The sequence below is a fragment of the Capricornis sumatraensis genome, chromosome 4, assembly GCF_032405125.1.
Source record: "Capricornis sumatraensis isolate serow.1 chromosome 4, serow.2, whole genome shotgun sequence".
Classification (NCBI taxonomy): domain Eukaryota; kingdom Metazoa; phylum Chordata; class Mammalia; order Artiodactyla; family Bovidae; genus Capricornis; species Capricornis sumatraensis.
Window position 1 is genome coordinate 124099681 of NC_091072.1, and position 14501 is coordinate 124114181.

A 14501-nucleotide genomic window follows, 5' to 3' on the forward strand; every position below is an offset into this window, starting at 1 on the left:
TTCTCAGACAACCATTTTGTCTTTTTGCATTTCTTTTTCTTGGAGATAGTCTTGATCACTGCCTCCTGTAGAATGTCACGAACCTCTGTCCATAGGTCTTCAGGCACTCTATCAGATCTAATCCCATGAATCTATTTGTCACTTCTACTGTATAATCATAAGGGATTTGATTTAGGTCATACCTGAATGGTCTTGTGGTTTTCCCTACTTTCTTCAATTTAATCTGAATTTTTCAATAATGAGTTCATGAGCCACAGTCAGCTCCCAGTCTTATTTTTGCTGACTGTATAGATCTCCTCCATCTTCGGCTGCAAAGAATAGAATCAGTCTGATTTCAGTATTGACCATCTGGTGATGTCCATGTGTAGAGTCACCTCTTGTGTTGTTGGAAGAGGGTGTTTGCTATAACCAGTGTGTTCTCTTGGCAAAACTCTGATAGCCTTCATCCTGCTTCATTTTGTACTCCAAGGCCAAACTTGCTGTTACTCCAGATATCTCTTGACTTCCTACTTTTGCATCCCAGTCCTCTATGATAAAAAGGACATCTTTTTTGGGTGTTAGTTCTAGAAAGTCTTGTAGGTTTTCATAGAACCATTCAATGTCACCTTTTTATTACTGGTTGGGGCATAGTGTTGGATTACTATGATTTGAATGGTTTTCCTTGGAAACGAACAGAGATTATTCTGTCGTTTTTGAGATTGCACCCAAGAACTGCATTTTGAACTCTTTTGTTGACTATGAGGGCTACTCCATTTCTTCTAAGAGATTCTTGACCACAGTAGTAGATATAATGGTCATCTGAGTTAAATTCACCCATTCCAGTCCATTTTAGTTCACAGATTCCCAAAATATCTATGTTCACTCTTGCCATCTCCTGTTTGACCACTTCCAATTTACCTTGATTCATGGACCTAACATTCCAGGTTCCTATATAATATTGTTCTTTACAGCATTGGAGTTTACTTCCATCACCAGTCACAAAGGATGTCTAGTTCAGTCGCTCAGTCATGTCTGACTCTTTGCGACCCCATGAATTGCAGCATGCTAGGCCTCCCTGTCCATCGCCATCTCCCAGAGTTCACTCAGACTCACGTCCATCGAGTCAGTGATGCCATCCAGCCATCTCATCCTTGGTCGTCCCCTTCTCCTCCTGCTCCCAATCCCTCCCAGCATCAGAGCCTTTTCCAGTGAGTCAACTCTTCGTATGAGGTGGCCAAAGTACTGGAGTTTCAGCTTTAGCATCATTCCTTCCAAAGAAATCCCAGGGTTGATCTCCTTCAGAATGGACTGGTTGGATCTCCTTGAAGTCCAAGGAACTCTCAAGAGTCTTCCCCAACACCACAGTTAAAAAGCATCAATTCTTTGGCGCTCAGCCTTCTTCACAGTCCAACTCTCACATCCATACATGACCACAGGAAAAACCATAGCCTTGACTAGATGGACCTTAGTCAGCAAAGTAATGTCTCTGCTTTTGAATATACTATCTAGGTTGGTCATAACTTTTCTTCCAAGGAGTAAGTGTCTTTTAATTTCATGGCTGCAGTCACCATCTGCAGTGATTTGGGAGCCCAGAAAAATAAAGTCTGACACTGTTTCCGCTGTTTCTCCATCTATTTCCCATGAAGTGATGGGACCGGATGCCCTGATCATTTTCTGAATGTTGAGCTTTAAGCCGACTTTTTCACTCTCCTCTTTCACTTTCATCAAGAGGCTTTTTAGTTCTTCTTCCCTTTCTGCCATAAGGGTGGTGTCATCTGCATATCTGAGGTTATTGATATTTCTCCTGGCAATCTTGATTCCAGCTTGTGTTTCTTCCAGTCCAGCGTTTCTCATGATGTACTCTGCATATAAGTTAAATAAGCAGGGTGACTATATACAGCCTTGACGCACTCCTTTTCCTATTTGGACCCAGTCTGTTGTTCCATGTCCAGTTCTAACTGTTGCTTCCTGACCTGCATACAGATTTCTCAAGAGGCAGGTCAGGTGGTCTGGTATTCCCATCTCTTTCAGAATTTTCCGCAGTTTCTTGTGATCCACATAGTCAAAGGCTTTGGCATAGTCAATATAGCAGAAATAGATGTTTTTCTGGAACTCTCTTGCTTTTTCCATGATCCAGCGGATGTTGGCAATTTGATCTCTGGTTCCTCTGCCTTTTCTGAAACCAGCTTGAACTTCAGGGAGTTCATGGTTCACATATTGCTGAAGCCTGGCTACCCTGTACTAGGTATGAACTAATCACTTCACATACAGTATTACTTTATTCCTCAGTACAAACTGAAAAGGTTTGTATGCTGTTCTGCTTTTCACAGATGAGGGAATAGAGGCTTAGAGGAGTTAAGTAATTTTCCCAAAGATGCATAGCTGGCAAGAGGTAGAGCCAAAGTTCAAACCTTAGCAGTAACATAGAAATGGCAATAGATATTAGGGGTAAACTCACTTGCAAGGAGAGTGTGAGCAAGTCATTGTAAGAATTTATTCTGACCTTGCTTGATTAGTTATGTTTTATGGGAGGAGGTATATGAAGAATATTTCTAGCATGATTTTCAAGATTCTAGCTTGAGTGGCTGGATGGATGGTAGAGTCATTAAATGATACAGGGAAGCATTGCAAGACCATCTTGACTGTTAAAATCAATGGATTCTGTTTGAGGTACCCAAACTTTTATGAGATTGTGAGAGATCAAGATGGACATATCCAGCAGTCCTAGAATTTGTAGTTCTAGATCTAGTCTAGATCTAGAATTCAGGAAGGAGATTTAGATTGAAGAGAGACATTTGGAAGTCATATATATGTAAATGAATACAAATAAAGCTATGTACAGTACTTTCATGGAATATTTTTCAGACGAAAGAATAGACCCTGAAAAAAAGACTGAGATTGGGAAGAGATGACCATAGATATGTATAGTTTTTAAAAAAGAGTAATGTCATGAGGCCAAAGGAGGTAATGCTTAGAAGACAACAGAAATATTAAAAGGTATACCACCAAATCACATGTATGGCATCTGGCATTTAGCATTTGAAAGATCAACTTAAGAGTGGTTTTATGATTGACCAGCATAAGCAAGTGACTCAGCTAGTTTAGGCTACTGTAAATACTTTCAATTATATTTTTTCTCTACAGACTCTTTAAACAAAATTGGATCAACATCATTTCCCAAAACCAATCCTATATCTTCTGCAAAAGTTATTCCAGATGGTGAGTTGATAGCCATGTGATTATGATCTATTTAATCTTCTTTCTTCTTTAACTAGATATCTATTTTCAAAAGCCTCATCTTACATTGATAATACTTTGCAGTGAGGAAGAATGGGTTTTATATTTAGGCTCATGAAATTTTTAGAATTCTGTTTGGGTTTTTGCATGGGCTCCATAAATAGAGGGAAGAAAGAATTAAGCTTTAAGATAGGAAGAAAGAGGTACAGAGAGCAATCTGTTTTCTTCATCTATTCATATGCAAATTTCATATTTAAAATATCTTTCCAGATTCTGTAATATGATTTTGCATTTATGGGCAAAAGGAGAAAGCAAAGTTTTGGGGGTTTGTTTTTTAAACACACTTCTAATTTTTAATTTCATTATAACCTTAAGTGTTATGTTAAATATTATGATCTTTCATTGCTCTGTATGCATGTGTTATATATATTATAGTTGATGATTTGTAATAGAAAGTTGCACAAGGAGCTGTAAAGAAGGAAAGATGTCTGCTTCTTGAAGGGGAGTCAGAGAAGGCTTCGTGGGGAAGACAGTATTTGATCTGAGTCACAGCAGTATTCTAGACAAGAGAACGGCATTTGGATGTCTAAGCAAATTTGGCATGTCTGGGGATTGGTAAATGGTTTCAAACAATGAGAAAGAGACATAAAATAAGAACATATAACAAAGAACTTCATACCCTTTGCTAACAAACTGAATTTTCCTACTAGAATGTAAGTTCCATGAGAGCCAGGATTTTTGTTCTATTCACTGATACATCACCAATGTCTAGAGCAGTGCCTGATAACACCAAGTACTAATTAAGTATTTGTTAAATGAATGAATAAATACAATTCTGTAGTTATTGTTGTTCTGTTACTAAGTCATGTCTGACTCTTTGCAACCCCATGGACTGTAGCCCACCAGGCTCCTCTCTCCATGGGTTTTCCATGGAATACTGGAATGGGTTTCCATTTCCTTCTCCAGGGGATCTTCCTGCATTGGCAGGTGGATTCTTTACCACTGAGCCACTAGGGAAGCCCATAACTCTGTAGGCCAGTACCTATAAAACCTGACTGGTTAGCAGAGTCACCTAGGCAAGCTTTTAAAATCAGATTCTTCAGAGATGGGTCTTAGGAATCTGCATGTTCTTGAAACTCGTCTGGTGTTTGGGAATTGCTACTGTTGACTAGTTGTGAAGTTGTTGTGAAGTCACTCAGTTGTGTCCGGCTCTTTGTGACCCCATGGACTGTAGCCCACCAGGCTCCTCCATCCATGGAATTTTGTAGGCAAGAGTACTGGAGTGGGCTGCCATTTCCTTCTCCAATTTCCACTGTTGACTATGGCAAGACATACTGGGGAGGGGTGTGTTCTTAGTTATTTCAGTTGAATGGGTCATTGGTTTGATCTCCTTTGCTGTAGGTGTCTGTGGCATCCCTCCGTTTAGTCCCCAGTGGCTTTCTAGAAGAATTGCAGGAGGAGCAGAAGCCTGCCCCCACTGTTGGCCATGGCAGGTGGGTTTGAGGTTTCTCGGCAATCACCATTGTGGAGGTGCCATCATCAACTCGATCTGGATTCTGACTGCAGCGCATTGTGTGCAATCGTGAGTGAGGCTGATGGTATTTTATTAATGTATTCATGTACCATGTTGCTTGCTAAAGCTGAAACTCCAATTCCTTGCCCAGCTGATATGAAGAGCCAACTCACCGGAAAAGACCTTGATGCTGGGAAAGACTGAAGGCAAATGGAGAAGGGGGCAGGAGGGAATGAGATGGTTAGGTAGCATCACCAACTCAATAGACATGAATTTGAGCAAACTCTGGGAGATAGTGAAGGACCTAGGAGCCTGACTTGTTAACTGAACAATAATCATGTTGTTTGTTGTTTTAGTCACTAAGTCGTGTCTGACTCTTTTGAGACCTCATGGACTATAGCCTGCCAGGTTCCTCTGTCCAAGGGATTTCCCAGACAAAAATGCTAGAGTGGGTTGCCATTTCCTTCTCCAGGGTATCTTCCAGGCCCAGGCCTTGAACCTGCATTGGCAGGTGACTTCTTTACCACTGAGTTACCAGGGAAACCTTTTTTGTAGCATACTTAGGACATAAATATAATTGTGTAACTCCTAAAACCATGCAGACTGATTCAAAAGCATGAATCTTCCTTTCAGTGTTTCTGACCCATGTCCATCTAGCCTCTTTTTAAACAAGGTCAGTGAAGAAAAGCAAATCAAATCTTGAAATTGTTCATCCCATTTAAGGCATCTTTGATTGTTATGTTGAGCCCAAGTCTGCTTCTCTATAGCAATAATTTATTAATCTAAGTTTACTGCAGTTCCAGAAAACAAGAACTCAAATCTCTTTCTACTTTCATGTTAGCATCCTTCCTAGACTTGAAGATCCCTCTCACATTGCCCTTAACTTAATCTTTAGGCTGAATGCTTGCTGTTCTAGTATTGGTAACTCCACAGCCCTCATCATGGAGTGCTCTATACCCTGCATTGGTTTAATGTCATTCCTCTTAAAGTGGGATCACGACAGTGGAGAACACAGTAGGATAATTCACCACCTTGATCTCTGAACTTTAAACGTTTTTAAATTGTAAACTATGCCATGATGTGAAGAAATATACAAAATATAAACATGTAGTCTAAAGAGTGGTCCTACTATTTAGTGTAAGAAGGATCTTTACATTATCAAGCCCTCTCAGTGCCCCTCCCAGAGAAGTAAACATTATGCTAAATTTTTCATTTACAATTTCTTTGCTTTTTGAGGAGTGGTTTTAACATCTATGAATTCCTAAAACCAGTATGTTGCCTTGTTTTCCCTGTATTAATGTAAAACAATTACAGTTTATATTCCTCTGTGATTTGCTTTTATCTTTATAGCATATCATATGGATTATCATGTGGATGTGTATAACTATAATTAATTCATTTTCAATCCAGACTAATTCAGTTAATCACTTGTAAGAAGGTTCTGGACACTGTATATTTATATACACCCCAGGACTAACAAGATCCTACTGTATAGAGAACTGTATTCTCTGTTATATATATATATATATATATATATATATATATATATATATATAATCAGTATCCTATGATAAATCATAGTGGAAAGGAATATTTTTTAAAATACATGTATATGTATAACTGAATCAACTTGCTGTACATCAGAAATTAACACTGTAAATCAACTATAGCAAATAGTAAATTGTTGCTCAGTTGTGTCCGACTCTTTGCGATTCCATGGACTGTAGTCTACCAGGCTTCTCTGTCCATGGGATTTTTCAGGCAAGAGTACTGGAGTGGGTTGCCATTTCCTTCTCCAGGGGATCTTCCTGATCCAGGGATCGAACTCAGGTCTCCTGCTTTGCAGGCAGACGCTTTACCCTCTGAGCCACCAGAGAAGCCCAAAATAAATATATACTCCCCAAATGATTCCAATGTACAGTCAAAGTCCAGAACCATGCCCTGTCCATGAGTCCATCTTGACCCTTTCTTGCTTGTCCCCCATGAGCCCACCCCTCTTCTCAAACATGCTATGCTTGTTCCTGTCTCTAGGTCTGTGTAGTCGTTCCCTCTGCCATTTGGAACACCAAGTTACATTTACTTGTCCTGTTTCCTTAGGCTCCTCTTGGCTCTGAGTCTCACAGACCTTGTTTTTAATGGTCTTGACGGTATTTAGGAGTTACTCATCTGGTATTTTGTACAAGGTACCTCAGTTTGAGTTCATCAGATATTTTTCTCATGGTTTTTCTGGGACTCCACAGGAAATCCACAGAGGTAACATGTCCATGACATGTCCATTTCATCACATCATTTGAAGGGTACATGCTACCAGCATGATTTCTCACTGATGATGTTAACCTGGTATTTGCCAAGTGTCTCCACTGTTAAGTTCCATCTTCCTCCCATTCTTACCTATTCTTTGCAAGCAAGTGGCTAAGGGTAGCCCACACTCAAGCAGTTGGGCATTAAGCTCTATCATCTTGAGTGCAGAGTTTTCTGCATAAATTAAAGTTATTCTATACGGGAGATTTGCCTCTTCTCTTACTTTTGTTGGGGCTTCCCTAGTAGCTCAGTTGGTAAAAAAAAAATCCGCCTGCATTGCAGGAGACCCCAGTTTGATTTCTGGGTCGGGAAGATCTGCTGGAGAAGGGACAGGCTACCCACTCCAGTATTCTTGGGCTTCCCTGGTGGCTCAGCTGGTAAAGAATCCACCTGCATTTGGGGACCCTGGGTGTGATCCCTGGGTTGGGAAGTTCCCCTGGAGAAGGGAAAGGCTACCCACTCCAGTATTCTGGCCTGGAGAGTTCCATGGAATAGATAGTCTATGGGGTTGCAAAGAGTCAGACACTACTGAGCAACTTTCACTTTCCTTTTACATATTAAATTGTGTATTAAACCAATATGGGCTGGAGGACATTTATTTTTTTGTAAATACTACATATTTATTTTGTTGCTTGAATTGCTCCAGCTTTGATCCCTATGCATTCTTTCAGGGTGAGTATTCCAGTTTTGACCACTGTGAGTTCTTGTCTTTTTGATATGCCACCATCCTTTCGGGACAAAGATGCTCCAAATTCATCTTATGTACCCCCTCTCAGTCTTAGAAGCAGCCATTTCTCCCATAAGCCACATGAGAAGTTAAAATCTGGGTGCTGAGCATTCCAGTTGCTACCAGGGTGTTGTTATTGCTTATAGCCCCTCTTAGCTAACAGAGCTAGAAAATGTAAGTAGGCATACTAACTCACTTACATAAACCTATTTTTCTGTCTGTACCTATATTAAGGTAAACATGAGATCACACAGATATTTCCAGCTCAACCACATGGGTCATTCTAGCACCCCCTGGCACTTGAAGAAATTCATTTTATAAGAATTCTATCAAAATGGATTTTTATGTACCATGGAAAAGCCTCAATCACAGCTGACTAATTGATGAAAATTAAAGTATTGGAGAAACCAGCTATTAGTACTGATGCCAGAGGCGCAGAAGAAGCTTTGTCAGACTCCCTTGTCAAATAGTTTATTCTTGAATTTATGTCATAAACTATGATTCCTTGCAGCAAGATATAGACCACACCAAACCATTCTTTACAAGGTGAAATATTCAACTTGATGAGTCAACTGAGATTAATAAACACAGTCAGCTATAAATGTTTGCGAACCATTTAAGTTAACCACAAAAAGATTTGTATGTAATTTTAGTGACCCTTCTTGTTTTCTTTGTAAAATTTTGCTAAAGTAGTAGTATTGCTTGTTTTTAAAAAGGCAGTTCAAATAAAGTTATCAAGTAAAATCTAAACTACCTCCTCCATTTCTCTAATCCATTCCTCCTCTCTAGAAGTAATCAACATTCAGAATGTTTTAATTATCTGATTTTACATTAATGTTTATACATAAATATTTTATGTCATGTTTTATAATTTTTACACAAAACGTGCCTTATATTGATGTGGAAAAGGTTACCTCATTTTTTCTTTAACTTTTATAGTTGTCTAATTTACTTGACCAGAGAAATATCTTTTTTGAAGTTGGAACTGTGTATATCTTTACCCAGAAGCTTTGGGATGCTAGTGTAAAGAATTAGTATGTTCACTCATGCCTTGCCATTGAGCATCCTTCAGCTGATTCCTTCAAGAACTTGCTTCTCCTTGTCTCATCCTTATCAATCTTATGGACATCCAGGGCTCCAGCCTCCATTGAAAGGGAGTACCCAAATCCATTGGGAAGGCCAGTTTACTGCATGGAATGAGCCATTTGGGGAAATGTACAAAATCTGGGAGCTGAGATAGACATCATTTTTGCTAAAGGTCACCACGTGCCAGGCTGGCTGACATTGCTACAAAACGTAATAAGGACAGCTGACAGCAACATTGGACTACATCCCATATGCTACCATCTCTAGCACTGGTTACCCTTAGTATTAGCCCTAGCAAATACCAAAATTTTCTGGAAGGTTTCTGACTTAAAGTCTGGTGTGGAGCCAGAGAATCTGTATTTCTAACAAGTTGCTGGGTACTGTTGTTCTATTTTTAGGGAAAACCTGGCATGTTCTCCTTTTGTTGACTCCACACTCTTCTTCACGCTCATGCGGGATTTTAGGTCCTAATGTACAGCACAGGGAACTCTTCTCAATGTTATGTGGCAGCCTGGATAGGAGGGGAGTTTGGAGGAGAATGACTGGATGCATGTGTATCTGAGTCACTTTGCTGTCCACCTGAAACTCTCGCAACACAGTTTATCGACTATACTCTGATATAAAATAAAAAGTTTAAAAAATAAACTTAATTTAGGGGAATAAACTCACTTTGCACCTGTACATTGGAATCTGTCTCAAACCTGAATCAGTGGGTTTTTTTCCAGTTTCAGCCACCTTCTTTATTTTCTTAGAAGCTGTCTTTTAAAATATTTATTTATTTGGGGTTCTCAGGTGGTGCTAGTGTTAAAGAACCCACTTACCAATGCAGGAGATGTAAGAGATGTGAGATGTGTGGGTTCCATCCTTGGGTTGGGAAGATCCCCTGAAGGAAGGCATAGTTACCCACTCCAGTATTCTTGCCTGGAGAATCCCATGGACAGAAGAGTCTGGCAGGGTATAGTCCATGGGGTCACAAGAGTCAGACATCACTGAAGCGACTTAGCCCACCTGCACGCATTTCTTTCTTTATCCATGTGTTTTTGGTTACGCTGTATCTTCCTTGCTATGTGGGCTTTTCTCTAGTTGTGGCAAGCAGGAGTTACTTTTCATTGCAGTATGCGGATTCCTCATTGCGGAGGCTTCTCTTGTTGCCAAGCTCAGGCTATAGGGCTCTCAGGCTTCAGTAGCTGTGGCTCCCAGGCTCTAGAGCGCAGGCTCCATAGTTGTGGCACTTGGGCTTAGTTGCTCCACAGCATGTGAGATCTTCTTGGACTATGGATGGAAACCAAGTTCCATCTACCAACAGGTGGATCATTTACCACTGAGCCACCAGAGAAGCCCTTTCTAGGGTTAACCAGTTCTTGTTTTTCTGTTTGCAGCTTCCTTCCAAAACATAGATAAGAACAGTTGGTTTCCATCCAAGGGAGGGGCAGGAGTATGATTCTAGGGCAGCAGCCATGGTAACAGCTTTAAGAAATAAGTTTCTTTACTACCGAGTAATGATTTAGAGAGTGACTTTGAAAATAAAGTTGATCCTTCCATTAGAGTGCATGACAGATAATAACGATGATAATGGCTACCACTATGGACTCATTATTATCTCCCGTATACTTGCCAGGCACTTTACTTGAGTCGGCTCCCTTAATAAAGGCACACTGAAACACATCAGTGAGTCAGACTCATCATGCAAGGAACTGAAATGAGCATGGTTATGATTAGAGAGAAGATGCCTACCTGTATTAAGAAACTTCTTTGACTAAGTGTATTGAAAAAATACTTCCCATAACTTTATTTTTACTGAAGAAACAGTTTTGAAAAATGAAGAATCACTGCCAGTATATTTGTGGCAATTGAGGGACTCTTTCCTTGGATATTTTTTCAGCTGGAGATCTTGATGTGGCAAATTAATGGATCAAATTCTTAAACCTTTTTTGAAGTTTATTAAATGTGTACAAAACATTAGCATAGTTAGAGGAATTTATACAAAGCAAACAACCATGTAACTAGCACCCAGACCAAGAAAGGAAATGGTGCCAATACCTAGGGGTCCCCCTTATGCCTTCTCCCCTTGAAAAGGAGTCAGTGTCCTAATCTCTGATATCAGATGTGAATTTTACCTATTTAGGAATTGATAAATTAGCCTTCACTTCATAAATTCTGATTCTTTTATAAAAGATAATTTTAAAGATATATTCTTATAATATAGTATTTGAATATTTTTAACAGTAAAGCATAGACCTCATTAGAAATGTAATTTTCTTCATGTATTCCTAATGTCACTATGAACTTAAAATAAGCTCTAGGTTTTTTTCCTCCTCAACTTAAAAATAAACTGGTGATATTTGATAAATGCTCCAAAAACATTTTATGGACAAAAGAAGAGGGCAAGATAGACAACTAGGACCTTGTCCTCAGATAGATCAGAAGGCATGGTTCAGGTTCCCTAATTGCACAAAGATTCCAGACAAGGTAGTGGCTGGATCCCGGCTGGACTGAACAGTGGATGTTGGTAGGGCCAGATAGTGTTAGACCAAATGGTGAAAAATGTGTTTTCATGTCAAACTTTTGTTGTTCTTCCTCCAGGAAAAATAATCCACTCTTCTGGACCATTGTTGCTGGAGACCATGATAGAACCTTGAAGGAATCAACTGAGCAGGTAAGAAATGTTTTTAAAGGTCATTCTGCCTATTCTCTAAATTGTCACATGCCAGGGAATACATTTGGGCGTCCCCTTGTGGCTCAGCTGGTAAGGAATCCGCCTGCAATTCAGGAGACCTGGGTTCAATCCCTGGATTGGGAAGATGGCCTGGAGATGGGAAAGGCTACCCACTCCTGTATTCAGGCCTGGAGAATTCCATGGACTGTATAGTCCATGAGGTCGCAAAGAGTCAAACATGACTGAGCGACTTTCACTTTCAGAGAACACATTTATCTAAAACATAAGATTAGTTATTAATCTCCTAATGCCCTCTTACACTTATCATTTATACCAACATTTAAAGATAGAATTTGAGATCACATTTAACCTGAGAATTAGGGGAAGTGAGTCAGGAAGTCCAAACTGAGGTCCATGTACACAGGTCCACAGAGTCTAATTTTTCCAGGAACACCATTCCTCAGAAAGTGCTTCATGGATTCCTACAAATTATTAACAAAGATTCCCTTTTTAAATTTAGTACAAAGTCACCTTCATTGGGTGACATGTGGAAATGCAGAGATTTAGGATTATTTTGGACCAGTATACAAGGACGTTGTTTGAATCATTGACTCTGCCTTGTAATTTCTTGCGTGCTCATGATGCAGGTGAGAAGGGCAAAACACATCGTGATGCATGAGGACTTCGACACACTGAGCTATGACTCTGACATCGCCCTGATACAACTGAGCTCTGCCCTAGAATTCAACTCAGTGGTGAGGCCAGTATGTCTTCCACACAGTTTGGAGCCTCTGTTTTCTTCTGAGATTTGTGTTGTGACTGGCTGGGGAAGTGTTAGTAAAGGTAAACCTTTTACTTTTGCATTAAACATCACTACTGATTGACAGTTTTGAGAATATGTCATGGAAACGATAACAAACGGTATCTGCTTTAGCCCTTCTTCCTTCTGAAAGATAGGAACCATGGTTTAATTTAACTGTAATAGTACATCAGAGTAGAGAATGAGCTATTTTATAATTTTTCCATCAGGATGCTTTAATCATACGTAGGCTAGATCTGTGAAAGGACAAATAGAAGTATCTTCTCCCTTGTAGGCCATATGGTCTCTGTCACAGCTATTCAAATCTGCTGTTGTACCACAAAGCAGCCTTAGACAATATGTTACAGAATGGATGTGGCTGTGTTCCAATGGAATTTCTCCATGAAATTGAAATTTTATGCAATAATCTTATCATAAAATGTTATTCTTTTTCTGGATTATCTTTTCAACCATTTAAAAATGTACAAACCATAATTAATTCATGGATTGTAATAAATAGACTCAGAGTTGGTATTGGGAGCTGGTAGTAGGGGCTGACATGGAATTGGCTTGCGGACTGGAATCTGATGAGGCCTGGGCTGATTCTATAGTTCTTAAAGCCATAATGAAATATCAAAAGACCTGAATGAGTTGATGTTGTTTTCCTGCTTCTTTGCACTGTATAAAGTTATTTTCTCTTATATTTTCCTTCTGTCTATATGTCATTTAAACTCTGTAAGCTTGTAGATGCAGAAGACAAATTTATGGTTACCAAAGAGGTAAGGGGAAGAGAGGGATAAATTAGGAGTTTGGGATTAACATGTACATACTACTATATATAAAATAGATAAACAACAATGTCCTACTGTATAGCATAGGGAACTATATTCAATATCTTATAATAATCTGCAATGGAAAAGAATCTGAAAAAGTATATATGTGTGTGTGTGTATACGTAAAACTGAATCACTTTGCTAGATAGCAGAAGCTAACACAACTATGTAAATTAAATATTGTTGCTATTGTTCAGTTGCTAAGTTATTTCTGACTCTTTGCACCCACATGGAATGCGGCACACCAGGCTCTTCTGTCCTCCACTATCTCTTGGACTTTACTCAAATTCATATCCACTGAGTCAGTAATGCTCTCTAACCATCTCATCTTCCGTATGCTCCTTCTCCTTTTGCTTTCAATCTCTCCCAGTATCAGGGTCTTTTCCAATGAGCCAGCTCTTCGTATCAGGTGGCCAAAGTATCGGAGCTTAAGCTTCAGCATCAGTCCTTCCAAAGAATATTCAAGGTTGATTTCCTTTAGGATTGACTAGTTTGATCTCTTTGCAGTCCAAGGGACTCTCAAAAGTCTTCTCCAGCATCACAGTTTGAAAGCATCAGTTCTTCTCTGTTCAGCCTTCTTTATGGTCCAACTCTCACATCCATACATGACTACTGGAAAAACCATAGCTTTGACTAGATGGAACGTTGTCAGCAAAGTCATGTCTCCACTTTTTATTATGCTGTCTAAATTTGTTATAACTTTTCTTCCAAGGAATAAGTCTTTTCATTTCATGGCTGCAGTCACTGTCTGCAGTGATTTTGGAGCCCAAGAAAATAAAATCTCCTACTGTTTCCAGGTTTTCCCCATCTATTTACCATGAAGTGATGCGACCAGATGCCGTGATCTTAGTTTTCTTGAATGTTGATTTTTAAGCCAGCTTTTTCACTCTTCTTTTTCACCCTCATCAAGAGGCTCTTTAGTTCCTTATCACTTTCTGCCATTAAAGTGGTGTCATCTGTATATCAGAGATTGTTGATATTTCTCCCAGCAGTCTTGATTCCAGCTTGTGATTCAGCCAGCCTGGCATCTCCCATGATGTACTCTGCATAGAAGTTAAATAAGCAAGGTAACAATATATGGTCTTGTCATACTCCTTACACAATTTCAAACCAGTGGGCTGCCGTCTATGGGGTCGTACAGAGTCGGACACGACTGAAGCGACTTAGCAGCAGCAGCAGCAGCAGCAGCAGTTGTTCCATGTCTGGTTCTAACTATTGCTTCTCGTCCTGCATACAGGTCTCTCAGGTGATAGGTAAGGTGGTTTGGTATTCCCATCTCTTTAAGATATACAGTTTGCTGTGATCCACACAGTCAAAGGCCTTTTAGCATAGTCAGTGAAGCAGAAGTAGATGTTTTTCTGGAATTCCCT

At 39.6% G+C, this 14501-nt stretch overlaps 1 protein-coding gene across 1 annotated transcript in view; it reads left to right on the forward strand.

Moving 5' to 3' along the window:
* OVCH1 (ovochymase 1) overlaps positions 1-14501 on the forward strand; it is a 110577-nt gene that overhangs the window by 16492 nt on the left and 79584 nt on the right. The window contains exons 8-11 of the mRNA XM_068971491.1: positions 3124-3198; positions 4618-4798; positions 11427-11499; positions 12147-12342. Of these exons, the coding sequence (XP_068827592.1) occupies positions 3124-3198; positions 4618-4798; positions 11427-11499; positions 12147-12342 (525 nt within the window). The remainder of the gene's footprint in view (positions 1-3123; positions 3199-4617; positions 4799-11426; positions 11500-12146; positions 12343-14501) is intronic.